Source organism: Morone saxatilis, unplaced genomic scaffold, assembly GCF_004916995.1.
Source record: "Morone saxatilis isolate NCDOM2014 unplaced genomic scaffold, NCSU_SB_2.0 Contig20, whole genome shotgun sequence".
Lineage (NCBI taxonomy): Eukaryota > Metazoa > Chordata > Actinopteri > Moronidae > Morone > Morone saxatilis.
This window is the reverse complement of record NW_023339763.1, coordinates 22,232,409-22,251,352: the sequence shown is the minus strand read 5'-3', so window position 1 is coordinate 22,251,352 and position 18,944 is coordinate 22,232,409. Positions and strand designations below refer to the sequence as shown.

Below are 18,944 nucleotides of genomic sequence, written 5' to 3'. Positions count from 1 at the left end.
GAGAGCCGAGGAGACCTTCACTGGACAGCAAGCGGGGAAAACAGCGATCACAACGGCCATAAACTGATGAGTGGTCGCACAACATAAGGATGCCGTGCGTACCACGCCGCCGCTGAAGGTAAGCCGCATGTTGAAACATCGTCTACTGTAAATGGTGGAGGCAGAGTGAGGGCTTTTTAAGATGGAAGACCTCGGATTCTTAAATAGGTGATTCGTGTTTACTCTCGCCGTTTTATTCATTTGGTCTGTCAAGCTCCCATCCATCCCGTTACATCAAAGCGGACACGGCGTGGATATTTTAGGGTTATGTGGTGTGGCGGTGAGTTCTTTTATGCGTACAAATGTGGAGTTGAACACAACTTGGGCACTCGGACTTGATCAGAGACTGTTCATTGTGCAAACTGTTGCTTCTATCCTCGGGAGCACTACCGCACCCCTACTTTTTCTTGGGGGGGGGGTTACAGTGTGGCGGGTCCGCTTCAGAAGACAGAACACGAGGCCTGAGATGAAAAGTAGAGCTGAAGGGCATGACGGTGTGTGACGGCCACCGAGACAACGGGGTTTTAATGGATATCACTGGAGAGAGACTCAGTCTGTGAAGCATCTATTGGGGGGAGCATAGCTGGTGTCACATAGGAACCTCTAAGTGCAATCATCAAAGAGGGGCTTGAGACCACTGTGGCAGGAAAGGGGACAAAAACACACAGGAGAGGGTCAGGGCTGCACTCCACTGGCCCTCTCTCCGGGCAAACTATCAGCCTCATAAAACACCATGAATACTTGGGTGTTCCACATTCTACTCATTCAGAAATCTGTAGCATCTCATCTTTGCATGTTTTTTTTTTTTTTACTCATAACTTATTCATCTCTCCACAGATGAGAGATGCACACTGCTTTGATAATCCTCATTTCATAAGCACCCATAATGCGCTCTTCAGACAGTTTTTTAAATCACATGATGTCCTTTCACTGTGATAACTGAGACTTGCAGAGATTATATTTATTGTAACACCGGCAATATCTCCCAGCTTCCCAATCTGACAGTGCAGGAACTGAGTGAAAATCTCTGCACTGGAGGAGAATCAAATTTAAAAGCCATATTAGTAAAGGTTGGAGTGATTTCCTGTAGTTCCCCCCTTTTAAAAAAAAAACCCCAGATGAATGTGAAACAGGAGGGTGCCGACCAGACACGCAGATGAAATAGGAATTAAAGGAACTGCAGAACACAACTCGAGGCAGGGTTTTTGAATTAAAAACAAATGGTAGGAATGAAAGCAACGAAGCAGCAGACGCACCATGTGTTGCAAGATGCTGCAAGACAGAAACACAAGCCCATATGTCAACATTAGCTGTGCATCTTATCCGCCAGGCATATACTCCACTTCCCTTTGATTGTGTTCACATACAGAGAAATTCACTTGTGCTTCAAATCCAGCTGCTTGTGTTTCTTTTCTGTTTTGGTGCTTCAGCTTTTCCCCGAGGATCATCCTGGAGTCAGTGGCTACAGCCTTGGATATTAAATCCCTCTGTTGTGACACATCCATTGTTCCACTGCTGCCATTGGACTCCGTGGCGGTAAAGGACCCAGACATAATGTCTACGACATTGCCAGATGCTGCAGGTCTTTCCAAGATTATGAAGTTGTAAGTAGGTTACAGATCTCCTCACTCCTAATCCATGAAATGGCCTTCCACTAAGGTGAGAGACAGGAAACAGAATGGTGGCGCCTCTCTACAGACTGCACTGCTTCTTGAAGCGGGCTCAGATGCTGCTGCTCTGCCTGGGCATCGCCTATCTGATGGCAGGCAGCATCCTACTCCTGCAGCGCTCCAGTGTCAGAGTGGCCCAGCCAAACCTTGCCAGCCTGCCGCCACTGCTGTCCCTCGCAGCGCCTCCTACTGCCCTCAGGACTGCAGGCTTGGGCGTGAGGGCACGCTCCAGATGGGCCGCCATTCAGCCTGTGTCCGGAGGGGGAGCCAAGGCAGGGCGACACTGGCCCGCTTCCCAAAGCCTCGGGGTCCAACACTTGCATCGCCGCTGGTTTCACAATCTGCTGCCAGAGAGTCCAGAGCAGAGAGTCTCTCTCCACAGGAGCAGCAGGCATAAAGGTAAACAACTATACAGACCTTCCACTGTTCTGTCAACACATTCGACACGTACAGTAAAACAGTGTGTAGGATTTAATGGCAGCTAGCGGTGAAAATGCAGAACCATTTGGACACTGCGTGTACAACAAACCTACAGTGGCAAAGTGTTTGGTTTGTCCATACTGGGCTACTGTAGAAACATGACGGTTCAACGAGATGGCCCCCGTAGCAGAGGACCCACTCCCTCCGCAGATAAAAACGACGAGGTAACAAACACACGATTATATTCAGGTGATTATACACTAATGAAAACATACTTCTTCCAATGTATCCTCCTAAATGTTGCTCACTGGACCTTTAAAAGTCAGTCTGAGTCTGATTTGTCTCCACATTGAGTCGACACTGTCCTGTCTTCAGTTCAGGTCTCTACTCTTAAATACTCGGACTTCATCATCACTGCAGCTTTTCTAAGAGCGAAGCAGCCAGCAGGCGAAAGAAGTAATGTTAATGTTAACATGTGACCACTGGCCACTGCTTGCCCTATTTACATTCATTAGTGTGCCAGTGAGGTGTTAACAGCATGAAAGTGATAGCTGAATGCTATTTTTAACTAGCTGACCAGCAATATGTACTACAAATTGTAACAAATCCGAAATGAAACGCATTTAATGAATTCTGTTGAGACCTGTACTTAAAGCAATCCCATCAGCTACTTGTTGTCGGCTGTTCCAAAACACAGAGACCTCAAATATGGCTGCCAAAATATACGTTACCTGACAGCATTGTGATTGTGTGGCCAGATCACAACATCTAATGTGGTTTTGGCCAATCAATAACTGACCTTGTATATCTGTAGCCAAGGTTGCACATCTGCGTTGCCATTAAACAAAAGCAGAAAAGCTCTTGGCTATAACACCATCACGCTGTGTGAAATGGAGCAGTGGAAAGGAGGAGAGATTGAAATATCCTGTTGAAGATGTGTTGACTGAGGCGGTGGTTATCCTGGTGAATAATACATGAACAAGCAAATACACACGTTTATTTTATATTTTGTGATTTACTTTTTTAGCTCAGGTGGCCTGGAGCCAAGGTACTACATTCTGCACACAGCTTCCGTAGCGCACACAACTGGCTTCATTGTACATTTATGAACAGATAATCATGACCATAGAACATTTAGAAGAGCTTCATTATATATTTATATGACATTTTACGTTTGGGTGCTTCAGATCTTGTAGATGAGGGATAGTGCTCACTGATCCTCTAGAAAACAGAGAAGGAAAAGGCAAGTAGTTTCTAGAAAATAAATTAGTAATTATGAAGATAAAAGTGATATCATTCCTAACTGGTGCTTTTTGTTAAGAAAGTATTTTAAAATATCCCTGGATAGTTACTCTATTGTTGAACAGGCCTGTCAGTGCCATTGCCATTTTGTTGAAATGATAAATACAATGGAATTACCTCCAATGGAACATTTGTTCTTCCAGCTCATTCTTGAAAAGCATCCTACAAGAGCTCTTAATCCTTTTTTTAAAACAGACACTACATAACTGCTCAGGCACTAAGTAGGGTAATACAGATGAAAAATGTTAGAGGCAGGAATGAGATCAGTTTCAGCAACAGCCATCTGGCAAAGGTTCCTTTTAAAAAGTATTACCCCGGACACAGAATTAAATTACCCAGGTCTATTGTACCACATGCTCGGGGAGAGCAACTGGTTGAAGGTTTCAGAGAAAGAGCCATGGCCTGCTATTTGTGATACCTTTCAAAAACCTATACAGTGCACATACAAACAATAAGTATGTGCATTTATCAGTTTCAGTTAGTGCTAAAATAATTAGTTGATTAGGTTGACAGAAAACTAATTCTAAACTATTCTGATAATTGATTGTCTGTCAGTGGCCAGGAAAAATGTGGAAGGCCCTATTTAGAGCCAGTGTTTGTCCATTCTGAGCTACTGTAGAAACATGGTGGTTCAACATGGCGGACTCTGTAGCAGAGGACCCGCTTCCATTGTAGATATGTAAAGGCAACAAAAGGTAACAAAAACACAATGATACTGATTTTCAGGTGATTATACACACAATAAAAACATACCTATGAATATTATATTTCTGCCAATGGATCCTCCTGAACGTTACACACTGGACCTTTAAACAATATACATATAAGATATTTTTCCTGTAGTTAGTTAACCGTCTGCTGGCTGTAGCTTCATATTTGAATAAAGACATGAGAATGTTATCATCTCACTCTCAGCAAGGAAGTGAATAATTGTATTTCCAAAATGTCAAACGTAGTAATTTAATGAGCAAGAAAATACAAATCTGCTGCTTCCAGCTTCTCAAATGTGAGGATTTGCTGCTTTTCTCTGTTTTATATTTTTGTTAATTAAATATGAGCATTAAACAAAACAATCTGACATCATCTTGTGGCAGGTGTTTTTGACTCTTTCTGACATTTAATTGACTCAATAAATCATCAAATAATCAAAACATGCATCCACAAATTACTCAGTAATGAAAATAATGGTCAGCTGCAGTCATTGTTTCATAGTAACATGAACTGTAACATTCATATGTTTTCTGATGTGTCTTTCTACAGAGGTTTAAGAAGCACTATCTTACTTATTGACCAGAAACATTCAACAAGTAATTGTCCTCACATTTCCCTGCCTTTATTCTACTGTGAGTCAAGTACAAATCATAAGGTACTAAATCAGGACTACTGTGAGGTGTTCAGCCAAGGTCATTAAACAGCTCTCAATCCATCTAGCACAGTCTTCCAGATCTCACAGCTGAAATCTCTAGAGCCGACTTATACCAGATGTTTGGTCGATATTGATATAATATTTCAGAGTTTTAAAAATCTGATAACAAATTATTGTCTGCTAATTGTTTTTTATAACATAAATAAGAATTGTGAACAAGATATTTAGTAAGCAGTACATTTTAATGGGTAAAAATATACTTCTACTAAACTACTTAATGGCATTGTCCTAAACATATCTTTGGTATTTCTGTATTGCAATTACTCTATATTTATTTGCTGATGTAGTCATGTCAGTACCTAAATATGTGCAATTTATCAATATATCTACTTTGGACTAGCAGATTGAAAAAGAAGGAAAATTAAGTATGAGAAAATCATATAATATGCTAAATTAATGGCCTGTTTGTAATGTCTTTAGTTCCGTAGTTTGATACTTCATCTTTATGTTTTCACTTTTTAAATCATAATTCTGTCTTTATACACTGACTACTTTGACACACAGTAGCCTGCATAGCAGTAATAACATTAAATAGTCGAGTGGAAAGGTTTTCATGCATTTTCAGATTCGGATATTCATAGATCCAGGAGTAACCCTACCTATTCAAACATTTTATAATGAAAGTTTGAGATGCATAACACTTTGTCTGCTGCCGAAAACGTTATGCCTCGCAGGGATGAGTAACAAAAAATTCCTTGATATGTAAAGTACATATCAGAAGCATTACATGCCCAGACATGTGGAGACGGATCAGAAGTAAGAAATATTATAGAGGTTGCACAGTAAGGGCCAAACTCTCTGTGTTGTTATTTCGTGAGATTTGATTTTTATCAAGTTTCTGTTGGTTTTAGGTAGTCAGGAAGGGCAGGTGGTTGGGTCGTACACAAGGGCATAATTTTCAGTGGGGTTGTTTCGGGTTAGACTTTTTACTAAAAGTCTTTAAATATTGTTCTCTGACTGTCCATGGTCCAGATGAGAGAAGATCTGAGTTGATAAAAATGTTTATATACTCGCTCGAGTCTCCTTTACTTATAACCATACAGTCACAGCAATGAGCTCAGATAGCAGCAGAATGTGTGGTGGCGAGTGCTTGGCAGGCTACATTTCCCCTGGGTTATGTCTCTCAGGCTACGTAAATGTTGCCCTACCTTTTTGGTGAAGGTTGTTGAGGTTGTACAGCCTGCAAGAACGCAGACACTGCTCGGGCTGAAAAAGGTCAATGTGTTTTGTTTTTTCAGATTAAAAAATAATGTAATATTTATTTTTATATGCAGTTAATATTCTCTTTAAGACGCTAGAATTGGACGTCAAAGATAAGACGGTGAAGCACAGAACCAAAGAGCTCAGCACTCTTCTTTTGGTAAGAATGCAAATACAAATACAAAGCAGGATAAGTACATTAATACAGAGGTTTATATAGCATTTGTCTGTTATTCTACAATTTTTTCACTATAGTTTGTTGAATGTTCTATATTTCCTATTCCTATTCTATTAACTTTACATTTAACATGACAATACTTATATTACATACATATATTTTTTTATCTTTGACAGTTTATACTTTTTCCTAGTATCCTTATCTTTTACTCTTATCCCAGTTATTATAATTATTGCACATTATAGCCTATATGTACATTGTTTTTTTGTATTTTATTTGTTGCATTTCCCCCACTTCTGAAACCAAACCTTTGCCCTTGGTTCTATGTACATTTTAGGATAGATTTAGGAGTGATTCAGTCATTGGGTATTTAGGGGTTTTCAGTCTTAAAAACCCCTGTTGAGATGATCCGGCTTGGGTCAGCCTTCCATGCCTTGAGAACCTCTCTGCTGTGACTTTGATGACTCTCCTTACATCTGTGAGGATATTACAGACCCAGCAGTGAGAGTGTGAACCCTCTTCAGCCCACTTTAATGGACACACACAGTGCACATGCTACCCGTGGCAGCAGCACATACTTGGCCATCATGTCATTAGCCTCCTCCATCCAATACTGTGGGGAAGAATCGGCTCCAGCACCGCCATCTGTCTTGGTGTTTAAGAAAGCGACACAGTGTCAGGCCTAAGTGCAGTCATTTCTATCATGTCTGGGAATTTGGGCTGCTTCCCTCCATTAACCCTCAGCTGCAGCTGCCTGGGGGCTCTCCTTCACTTTGATTAAAGCAACGACCTGCCCCGCTGGGTGGGTGAGGGAGGTAGGGGGCCTCACCTTGGGTGATGCCTCTTGAGATGTTTCCTATGCAAGCTCTGGTCTCTCAGTGCTTTCAGGTATCAGCTGCTGCTGCTCTCCAGTGTTTGTCTCCTGAGGCACAGGCGGCTGGTGACTCAGCTTCGCCCCAGCACAACAGCCTGGACGGGCTTCAGAGGACATCGCAGACTGATTGAATCACGAATTCGATATGGTGATGCTTGGCCTGCCAGAGATTTCACGGTCCATTGCCTACTTCCATCTCGTCTGTAAACCTTGCTGCCACATCTCTTCAATCCTAGTAGCATGTATCTCCTCCAACACTTTTTAAATCCTCTCTTTGACCAGTTGGCTGCTGTCTTTTTTTTTATGAAGGTAGTAAACATAAAAAATCCCCAGTGTCCTTGAAACCTTTAAAACATCTATGAATACAAATTCATACTAGGGTTTGTGAAATAAACGTAAAAGCCAGCATTTGAGGGATTATCTGCATGCACTCCATGCACCAAAAGGACTAAAACCTACCTGTTCACAACACACAGCTCCTGAATGAGTAGAAACATCTAGCATAAAACCTAAAAATGTTACAGTCTCAGACCCAAGGGGTGAGATGTAAATGAAGTCTGCGCACAAAAGAAACGCATATGCTACCCTCCCCACTGAGACTGGTATTTATAAAGAAGACTTTTATGTGTCAGCTGAGGGGAGTTTGATGTAACAATATGGCAAAGACAAGGATAACATCAAAGACTGAATTTGGGTGACATTTTATATGGAGCCTTAATCTTGTCAGCAAATCATAATAGTGTGTCCTTGCCTATTATGCGTTACATCCTTCTTTCTACACGGGTGATTTTTTATTCTTGCGCAAGTAAATAAGGTTGACTGTAATGCAGGAATAAGAATAATCTATACTGGATGATAAAGTAGGCCTCATCATGTTATAAATTAGTTGCATATTATGGCTCACAATACACTGGTGTGTATAATTAGTGTGAGTAAGTGATGACGCAAAGGCTGCTTTGGCACTGTTAGAGAACGTTGCCAGTGCCAGAATAAAGACAGAAGATGTCTGGTTTACATCCAAATCAAGTTAAAGAGGAGAGTGTCAACATCTATCTATGACTAATTGTGGGTGTGCAATTCAGAGTTATTATAATTATTATAGTCTTTATTTTATTTTTGTGTAAATATGCTCAGAATCTTGCTTATAGCACCAGTGTGTAACATTTAGGAGGATCCATTGGCAGAAACAGAATATAATATTCATAGGTATGTTTTAATTAGTGTATAATCACCTGAGTCCACCATGTTAAACTGCCATGTTTCTACAGTAGCCCAGAATGGACAAACCAACCATTGGCTCTAGACAGAGTGTTTTGTGTTTCTTATCAGTTTTCCAGTCACCAAATTTTCTCCTACATGCTTGAAACACGAGTGGTATTCAGTTAGTTGAAATCTGAAACTTCACTGCTAGATGCCACTAAATCCTACACAGTGGCCCTTTAAAGAACCAACTAGAAAATGAACTTCATATTTGGTGCAATGTATGTTTTTAGGGCTGCAACTGATGATAAGTGGTCGACCAACATGGGGTTTTCAAGGGCAGATGCCGATATTTAGAGAGCAGGGCTGATATAAAAGAAAAGTCATGTATAATTCCATTATTCAGGGTTCCCACACGTCCTGGAAAATTCTCCATCTGGAAATTTAGAGACTAGTTTTTCTAGTCAGGGAAACACCTGGAAATTGATTAAAATGATCAGATATTCTGGAAATAATCTATGTTGCCCTAAAAAATGTTTATTGTAGCTGGTAGCTGCGCGGAGAGAGTGTGTTAACCAGACATGAAGCAGAACAGCATTATTTTTTTTCAAATGCTCACTTTAGCCATGTTAGTCAATCTAGCTGTTCACACCAGATGCGGAGTAGAACTGACTTGCAGCATTCTCTTCAGCATCGTAATGAACCTGAGACACTTAAAAATAACAACATTAAAAAAGGGAGGAATAAAACTGGAGTTAAAGTCAATGTCAGGCCTACCAGTACATTATATGACTGTTGACTCCTGGCAACTGTCCAGGAAAATGTTTTCTTAAAAAGATGATGATTGATTTGATGATTGATTCTTCCATGAACATTATAATCCAGCATACATGGTTATCTTATCCAGTAACATGTTGTTTTGATGGATTTTTTTATTAATTAATGAAACAGAAAAATACAGTGGGCTGTAGATTTCAGAATATTACAGGTATTTAAGAGAAAACGAGGTACAGTATGTCAGAAGCAAGGTCATTATTATATCATAGATCAGATTTGCTCTCATTAAGGATGCCGAGGCTGTTTATCTGAAATTGACAGATAATCGGCCCGAATAATCAGACGACCGATTAGATTAATGTACTTATGATTATTTTTATAACTGTCAATTATTATTACACTACTATTTGCCAGAGCCCAAGGTGACACTTTCACATTGCTTTATTTCGTCCAACTAATGATCCATAACCCCCTCATTTGAGAAGCTAGAAACAAAGAATGTTTGGTATTTTTGCTTGACAAATTACATAAACTAACTTATTATCTAAATTGTTGTCAATTTTTTTTGTGCACTAACTAATCAATTAATTGACTAGTTTCAGCATGAAATGTTAATAACACAAACACACTTTACGATTACTGTAACTACTTTTCAAATTGAGACATTTTAAATTGTAAGTGCCTCTGCAGAGAATTTTTCACTTTTTTTGACACATGCAGGAACCTACATCGGTTGCTTTTTGCACAATGCCAGCGACCGAGCCCTGGGGGGAACCATGCTTTATGACCTGCGCAAAATGACCAGCTCTCTGTGTCAAGACACCTGCTCAGAAAGGTAATGCATTTGCAGCGGGCTCCTGTGAAGGGACCACAGAAGGCCTGCTGTTTGAGTAAATGCTTTGGATCTCACTCGCCTCCATGAATGCCTCCCTGTGTTTGGAGCCAGCGGAGAGCCAGGTGGCTGGATGACAGTAAAAGATGAGGGAAGGGGGGGCGTGAGAGAGGGGAGAGTGAAGAGCAGGCCAGGACAGAAGGCTTGATGTGTTGCAAGAAGAAGGAAGGAGGGAGGTGTGTATGTGTTAGAAAGCTTAATGAGCTGACTACAGCAGTTGGTGAATAAGTCAGAGGTTAGATATGAGCTTTCCTGAGGCTGTGGGGCGAAAATCTCTGATTAGGTCAGTGTGAGCGGTTTTTGTGGCATTGAAATGTCCGAAGCTGCAAGAAAACATGCAGAGGCAGGTGGATTTTTCAAAGCAAATTCAAGGAATGACCCACTTGAATTATTCCCTCTAATATCTTAGTAGTAGCCCTGCTGAAACAGAAAAGCAGAGGACAGATGGATGCAGTCAGACAGAGAGCAAGTGCTCACATCTCGAGCCCGCATGCTCGTTACCTGAGCGGGCCAATTACTGCGATGAGTAAAAGTAAAAAGTCAAGGCAATTTATGAGGCAGCTTCAAAGGACATATATGAAAAGGTCAGTTTTGATGAGGTCTCTGTCTGTCCCAAGGAGGGAGGATAAAGAGAGCGGATGAGTCACGACAGCCTTGATATGTAAAGTACAGATCAGAGGTTAGTGCAGTTCAGCTGGAAAAATGCATTACACAGTCAGGCGAGTGCAGAAGGAGAAGTACTGACAAATATCACAGGGGACGGGCCATGCTGTAGATTTAATGCTGGGAAGTTTGAGTTAAATGATAAGTTTGAAATGTTAACTAATGTCCAGTGGGATGGCTTAGCCTGAGGGCAATAGCTTGAGGTTATGGATTGCCCTTGGCTTGGCCAATAAGTATGTGTGTGTGTGTGTGTGCGTGTGCATGTGTGGTTAGTGGGTACCAGTTTGCAGGTCTGGAGTATGGAGCTGAATGCCACTGCGGAAACCGGATCAGTAGCCCACGGGCTCCCGAGGAGGATTGCAGTCTGGTGTGTCGTGGTGAGAGGGGGTCTCCGTGTGGCGGCGTGGGCCGACTCTCCATTTACAAGGTGGAGGAGCAGCTGCCGGGTCACAGGAAATGTGAGTCAACTTCCCTCAGGAGAGACACAAAGGGCTGCTTGCTATTTATTCTCTGCACGAGCTGCTTTGTGGGGGACTTCAGACAAGTGGAGACGTAACTGAACTCTTTAAAACAAAAATTCTCCACAAAATAAATCATTCTGCGATGTCAGTATAAATAGTGCACTCATCACACCTAAGTGAATATCAATGTCAAAGGAGGAGTCTGGTCAAAACCAGACAAAAACCAGTGTTCAGTTCATTCAACAACTAGCACCTGTGTAACAAAAAGCCTTATATATATATTCCTCTGAGCTCCATTGTTGTCCAAACACTATTTAAAAACACATGAAAAAGTCACACTGTTGCACAGGGCGACATGTTCCTTCATTACCACAAATATGGGTATTGTAGTTTACCCCTGTAGAAAAACTAAATAGAAAGAAACTAAACACATACACATGCAAATTATGTAATATATATGCACTGACATCATTAGTGACTTAAATAATATAGGCCTGTATAATAATATAAGAAAAAGTCACTGCTCAAATTTGCAAAGAAATTCTAAACTTAAACTAGACAATGAATAAAAACTAAGTGTGCTAGTTGGTGGAGGGCATTCCATTTGTTCTGCTGTGGGACAGCCAATTCCACAGAGGAGCTGTGAGCCCAGTGGTGTTTGCCGCACAGTCTAATTTGACTTGCTTTGGTTGTGTCAGACTGTGATGAGTTAAAGAGGCGTATTTTTCCATCGCTGCTCTTACAGTCGTTATACCCTTGTGTGGCGGAAAGTGCGTTTCATTACCAGAACCACCGGCAGCCCGTCATCACCAGTCTTGGTTGTGGTATAACTGCATATTTAAAAAGATTTTTAATATGTTGATTTGTACGTTTATTCTTCTGTTCTGATACGTTTGAAAATGTTGTATGAAAATGTAGTTCATGTAAATGTGCCCCAGTATTTTAATGTGATGAAAGGTGGACACCCTTGGTCTGTTCTCAAGACACTGCACTAAATGTGTACTAATCTGCGACTGAAAACAGTCCCCAACAAAGGACTACAGTATTCCTATTCCTACAGTACCGTGCCCAGCTGATTTAAGGAATGACTAAGGAAGAGTATTAGGCCAGGCATAAGGGGACAAATGAGAGGAAGGTTTTTTACAGCAATTACGGTAACTGATCATTACCTGCTTCTCATGGCTGATACCGATAACGATAATTTCACATTTTTGTATTTTATAAAGAAGTTTTCCATAAGAATTCAAAACAAATTATTATCATAATGGACCAATAATTTATCAGCTGTAGTTTAATTATCCAGATCCTTTATAATAATATACATTTCCCATTTTTGGCTGATAATTTATCTGTCCAAATAATTGTCGTGCATTTCTAATGAGAGTACAATTTTTGAATTTCGAGAATAAGTCAAAATGTCGAGAATAAAATGAACTCCTTCCATCAAATCAAGTTTGGAGAGCGTTTGACACCTCTTCCAAGTTTGAATGGTTTTTCCTTCTGAACGTAGGCATTTTTCGGCACAATCTCCCAATAATATTCCCACTGTGTTTACGCAGTAAAAGATAAATCATTTCATAATACTAAAACCAATTATAAAGTACAGTTCCACCTATTAATCTACACAAAGCATTTGGTAGAGGCAGCAATGCTACTACTACTACTAGCTAATGCTAGAAGATTTATTCTCAAAAGTTCAACTTTAATCTTGAAATGTGTATTCTCCACTATTCTAATTTATTCTCAACGTTTTGACTTTATCTTCAAAATTCTAAATATTTTTAAATTAAAAAAGTTTACTCCGTCGTACAGAGCCTTCAAAAGAAAAAATGTATTACTCGTTTTTTAAAGATTATATCTTCAATCTTCAATATTTGTTGAAGAATATTGTCTAGGGCGACAGCTGTGGAGTTTACAGAGTGTATCACAGGATACACATTGTCTGCTTGTCTGCAACCTTTTGCACAGTTAGCTTGTGAGCTGCTGTATATTTCATTTAAAAGAACAAGATGTACAAGGACCATGCAAGTATAACTCCTGTAACTCCACAGTATATAACTGCGGCTTTATAATCCAAAACACTTCATAATAGCAACATCAAAAATTATATACATTTTTCTCTTAAAATGTTTTCTGCTCTTTAAAGATATGCATCACATTATTGCTGTTGGCAAGGTCAAATACATTATAAAATGACTGTATATCATATACAGTATTAATATTCATGATCGTAACGTTCAGCATCTCTGGAGGTTTGCAGCTGAACTGTGAATGTATTATACACCAGAAGTCAGTTAAGAATAGGAATGTAATTAGGGCAGAAATACAGATTGGTAATTTAAATTCATCTGATGTCGAATAACATTGTTGACGATTTATTTCTTAGTAAAGGCTGTATTTTCCCTCGTCAGTAAATAAATTAATAAAAATACTTCCTAACTGGTAAATGCAGTTGGATCCTACCAAATCCATTTTTGTTATCCGCAACTATTTTCTCATGTGTATTTTTCTTTTTCCAGTCAGAAACGTTCACTACCGCGGTTGCTTCAAGTTGCCGAAGACCACCATCAGCACCTTCCCCATCTATTCCTCTCAGCCCAACCTAACCACGCAGTCCTGCATTGAGACGTGCACAGATAAGGTTTGAATTAGCTCTCTGAAATTACAGACCCTGATGATCAATTTATTGCACGAAGCCCTCTATAGCATACCAGCGGATCTCCACTTCCAGGAGAGGAGACTCCATAGCTCAGAGAGCTGTCTCCACTCCCAGGAGAACACATGTGGGAGCATGGAGCTCCTTTTTGCTGAATATTTAAGCTTTAATGTGCCGCTAATGAGAAGTAGACAGTCTGGATCCTGCACTGAGATCTCACTGAATGTAGCTGTCTCCTCTGAAAACAGAAAATGGCTGGTATAAAATACTGCACATCATTTAGCAGCAACTGCATTGTGATTAATTCTCACAGTGTGTGCATGTATGTGTGAATATGCATGACTTTTCTTAAATTTTCACTGCAGTGACTGTCCTCGAGCTTTGACATTGATCATACTAACCCCTCCGCTACTGGAAAAGTGAGAAAAAATAATGAACAAAAAATGAAGTGTGGAGCGGGGATGTGTTGCAGACTTTCTTGCTGAACTCAGCCAACACAACACCCTTGGGTAGAATATTAGCCTTTGGAGAGAAAAATAAGAAAGATGAGTCATAGAAAAACATTTGTGCTTTTGGTTCATAGGAGCTCCCGCTGGCTGTGTTCAAGAAGCCCCACTGTTTCTGTACATGGACGTCCTCTCTGTTCAGTCTCAACCAGCAGACTGACAACCAGCAGTGTGTGGGGAACCTCACCGGCACCTCCACACCCACAGCACCCACTGAGCATGACTACCACTACCAGGTGTATCACACACCTGTGCTTGGTGAGATATTTCTGTCAATCATGTGCATGTGACAGGCTCTTGTTAAAAGCTCCAATCATGTAAAGCTTCATTCTGATTGGTTCTACAGAGTGAGATAGGGCACTGTAATAATTACCAGAGCGTGTCTGTATTTAAATCCCGCCTATTCTGCCATGTCAGTAATTTTTACGGATCACGCACAGCAGTTTAAGTTCCAGCCTCTCCTTCCTCCTGTAAAATGGCCTGTAAAAATAACCTCAGATAAAACCCGTCCATTCACTGACACTGTGAATATCGTGTCATTTCCTTTAGAGAGAACACTTGCACGATTGAGTACGAAATTGCTCTTGAAAGCAGTGTTCATCCCAAAAATCTCAACTCGCCATTTTGTCACCCTTGCAACCATACTACAATTTGTGTCATATGACATGTATTGTGTTACTTTTGCTCTGAAAGTGAATCCATTTTTTATTTTTATTTTCTTTTTATCTCTGCACCCCCACACTTTGATATATTCTGATCTGGTGCATTTCGGCTTTGTTTTACGGCTAAAACTGGCAACAAAAACTCTGTCCTTGTAGACTCCAGGTGCAAAGAGAGGATGTTTCTGCCTCAGAGATCCAGCTCCCTGGTGGCTCTTTCCAGTTTTCCTGGCGCAGGCAACACCTGGGTACGGCACCTGATCGAGCTCGCGACCGGCTACTACACTGGCAGCTTCTATTTCGACGGCACACTTTACAACAGAGGTGAGGCGAGGTGCCCTCCCCATTGTTCAAACGAGCATTTGAGTGAGTGTTCGTTGAAATATTGCCTCGCAGCTGACCATTATTCATTCATTTATTCATTGGTACCAGGTTTCAAAGGAGAAAAGGACTACTGGAAGAGTGGCCGCAGCATCTGCGTAAAGACCCATGAGAGTGGTCAAAAAGAGATTGAAATGTTCGATTCTGCCATCCTGCTGATTCGAAACCCTTACCGCTCCCTAGTGGCTGAATTCAACCGCAAGTGTGCCGGACATTTAGGACACGCTACAGACGCACAGTGGAAAAGCAAAGGTAATACAGTCCAATCCATAAATACATGATAGGGGAGTAGTTTATGGCTCTGCTGAAGGATGCTACTGCTGCATAATGTCCTGCTGTTGATGTTAGTTGAGTAGACCTGAGGGCATTCTGGGATTGTGACTGAGTGCATCATGAAGCAGTTAGGTTCACATATTCATAGTGAAGACTGCACTCTTAAGCTTTTATACCATGATCAGTAACATAACACATGTGCTTTCTGAAAGCTTTTCTATTGAGACATCTCTGACACATCGTTGTGTGAAGTCCTGTCACACAAAAAGCATTGTGGCACCATCTGTAACAACAAAATACAGCATGTTTGAAGGATCAGGTCACCCAAATTACAAAAGAAAAAAAACATTTTCTCACATACTGCGCCTCTATTTGTATCTCGCCTGGCTGAAAGTTGGCTTTATTTGTCCACATTTTGAGAATGTATTTTGGTTTTTCAGAGCCTCCACCAAAATAAATGAAAAGGGAAGGGAAGTGAATTTCGGATGCTCACGGCATTTAACTATTATACTAAAATAATTCAACAAGAACTTGTCTTTCCACAGTGTCCCAGTTACTCTGGATCAGGAGTTTTCACAATCTGACACTGTGGGCCCAATCAGACAATTCACAGACAAGTTGACAGACAGTTTTACATTTGATTGCTGAGGACTTTCCAGCTGCAAAAGTAATTGTCAGACCGTGACAACTGTCTAGTTGGCTGTTTTTCTTATCTGTTTCTGTGTCTGGTTGTGCTAAAAGGGCTATCAATTTTATGTCATCTCTTGATAGGCCAGTTTATTTTACACCTCTAACCATGTGGTGCCCACAATTTCTAGGTACCCCCCCAAGATGAAAACAAGTCCTCAATTCCTGCCATGATGCTAAGGACTCTCTAATATTTGAACCTAATCAAATTAATTTGACATTTCAAAAATATTCATAACGAGTCTGAACATTAATACAGCCCAAAGGAAGTTAATAATTCAATACTATGACTTTTCAAAGAAACTGAGATGGAATGATCAGAAAAGAGGTGTCAGGAGTCAGAGATCAAGGCTGAAACTCAAGATGTTGGCTTCTGGCAAAGCACCAGGGACGATGATCACAGGATTGAGTTTTATAAATGTTTTCAAGATGTACTGATCCCCCTCCTCACTTTACTAATAGTCAGCCAGAACCAAGCAAAGACCATTTGCAGATGAATAATTATCGTCCACTAAGTCTGTTACATAATGATTACAAAGTGTTTGCAAAGATGCTTGGAATGCATCTTGAGAGAGTGGTTTCATCTTTAATTTATATATAGATCAAGTGGGTTTCATTGCTGGCCGCCTCACCTCTAGTAACACGAGGAGACGTTTTCATATAAATGTCAAGAGCGGCATCAATTCAGCATCCAGCAGTGGCAATATCGTAGGGAGACTTTGACAGGATGGAAGGGACACATTTATTTTATACTTAATCAAAATTTGGCTTTGACATGATGTGTATACAGTGGGTTAAGGCTCTCTTTCTAATGGCAATATTATTGAAATGATTGATTCTTGAACTTTGAGATGTAATGGATGAAATTCTGAATATGAACCATTCCCCATAGATGCCACACCCAATTCTGTCACCCTGTTCAACAGTTAGTAAATCACAAATTACAAATCATATATCGCTTGATGAAAATAACTGCTGTCTAAAAGATCCACTGTACCCTCTTTCATCTGCAGAATGGCCAGAATTTGTCTCCAGCTACGCCCCCTGGTGGGCATCCCACACGCTGAGTTGGCTGAAGTTTGGACGGCGCCTGCTGGTGGTGCATTATGAGGAGCTGCAGAAGTCTCTCCTCCCACAGCTCCGTCTCATCACGGCCTTTCTGAACGTCACTATGACCGAGGAGAGGCTGCTTTGTGCTCAGAGCAACCAAGACGGGCATTTCAAGCGCTCTGGGGCCCCGCGGCCCTCCTTCGACCCGTTCACCCCTGATATGAGACAGATGATTGACCCCTTCATTCACACTGTCGACCAGGCACTGCAGAGCAGGAACTTTAGCAGACTTCCACAGGAATACCTCCCCAGATGATGATCTGAAAATGTCATACACACAGTCCTTTAAATGACTGGTCCAGCGGGGGTTTGCGAGAAAGAAGTTCTTTACAGAGTGCTCTGTTGGGAACAGACACACACTGGTTGATGTAAGTGGACCACCTGACTCTTTGATAAGTCAGACACACTGTGAATGGCTGTAGAGTCACATGGAAACACACTGGAGGTCACTGGAGAAAACATGACAATTCAATGTGAAATCCAATGGCGAACAGCAATGAAAGCCTCAGGGCAGGCACTGCCTCTGAGAGCCGCAAATATGACAAATACTCAGAGAGGATTTGACGTGATTTGTTGACCTGCAGAGTTGGGATTATCTAGCAAAGTGCCCGACTGCACAAATATGAGTGTAAATCCAGGACAGACTCATTTTGGTTGAAGAGGGTTCTCTGTGGCTTTATAATTTCACTTTAGTACATATTGTGTTCATAGCATACAGTACATCCATGTTAATAAAAATGACAAGTCATACTAACATAGATGAACAACCACAGTGTTACCATTATTCAGATTACACTGAATTTCTGTGGGAATCCGCTGGTTGCTACAGGTTTGCAATCATGATGGATAAAAGCCTCAGAGCTGCCACAGAGCTGTACGGACTCTCCATGCAACTAGTTTGACTGCACATGAACTCAGAAATATGTTTTGTGTTTTATGCTTTAAACTGTAAATGAAATCCAGCTTGTTTCTATCAGTATTTTATTTCATTAAATGCGTTCAGTTGTTCACACTTGCATTACTTGAACTTGTTTTTCACTTGGATGGCCCAACGTGATGCACTACAGCACCATCTCAACAGGTTTAATTTATTTAGCTGTTAGGGCTTCACACTGAGGCAGTGTGTCCAATGTTTGTGTACCCAGTGTCTAACAGAGGCTAAAAGAAAGCAGAATCTTATGTTCACCATACAAAGAGCAAAAGAACTGACATCTACCACTTAAATCACTACACTGGACTGGAAGAAAAGTGCCACCTGGTGGCTGAACTGCAGACATTGCAGTAAAATAAGCTTGCTCTGCTTTCATTAATTGTACTTCATGAAGGAACAAAATTATGACATGATTCTAAGATTTTTTCCTTTCTTAAAATCCATTATGTTGTGATCAGGCTTTAGTGCTAATATCTGAATAGCTAGGTAAAATCTAAGGATACCTGAGATGTATGTCACTGTATGAGGAGGGACACTGTCGAAACACTTCAACAAACCAATTCAGTGCAGCAGTCTGCAACAAATGCTTCCTTTTTGAAGCTTAGATTTACCTCTCTGACACTGAGACAAAGGTAGGAT

At 40.8% G+C, this 18,944-nt stretch overlaps 1 protein-coding gene across 1 annotated transcript; it reads left to right on the top strand.

Annotated features, from left to right (window-relative positions):
• On the top strand, positions 1–18,377 carry wscd1b (WSC domain containing 1b). Its single transcript, XM_035665943.1, has 9 exons — positions 1–118; positions 1,470–2,108; positions 9,807–9,921; positions 10,915–11,099; positions 13,622–13,743; positions 14,342–14,522; positions 15,083–15,247; positions 15,356–15,556; positions 17,278–18,377. Exons 2-9 carry the CDS (start codon positions 1,718–1,720, stop codon positions 17,628–17,630), a joined length of 1,713 nt encoding a protein of 570 aa, XP_035521836.1. The 5' UTR covers positions 1–118; positions 1,470–1,717; the 3' UTR covers positions 17,631–18,377.
• Positions 18,378–18,944: the final 567 nt, after the last annotated feature.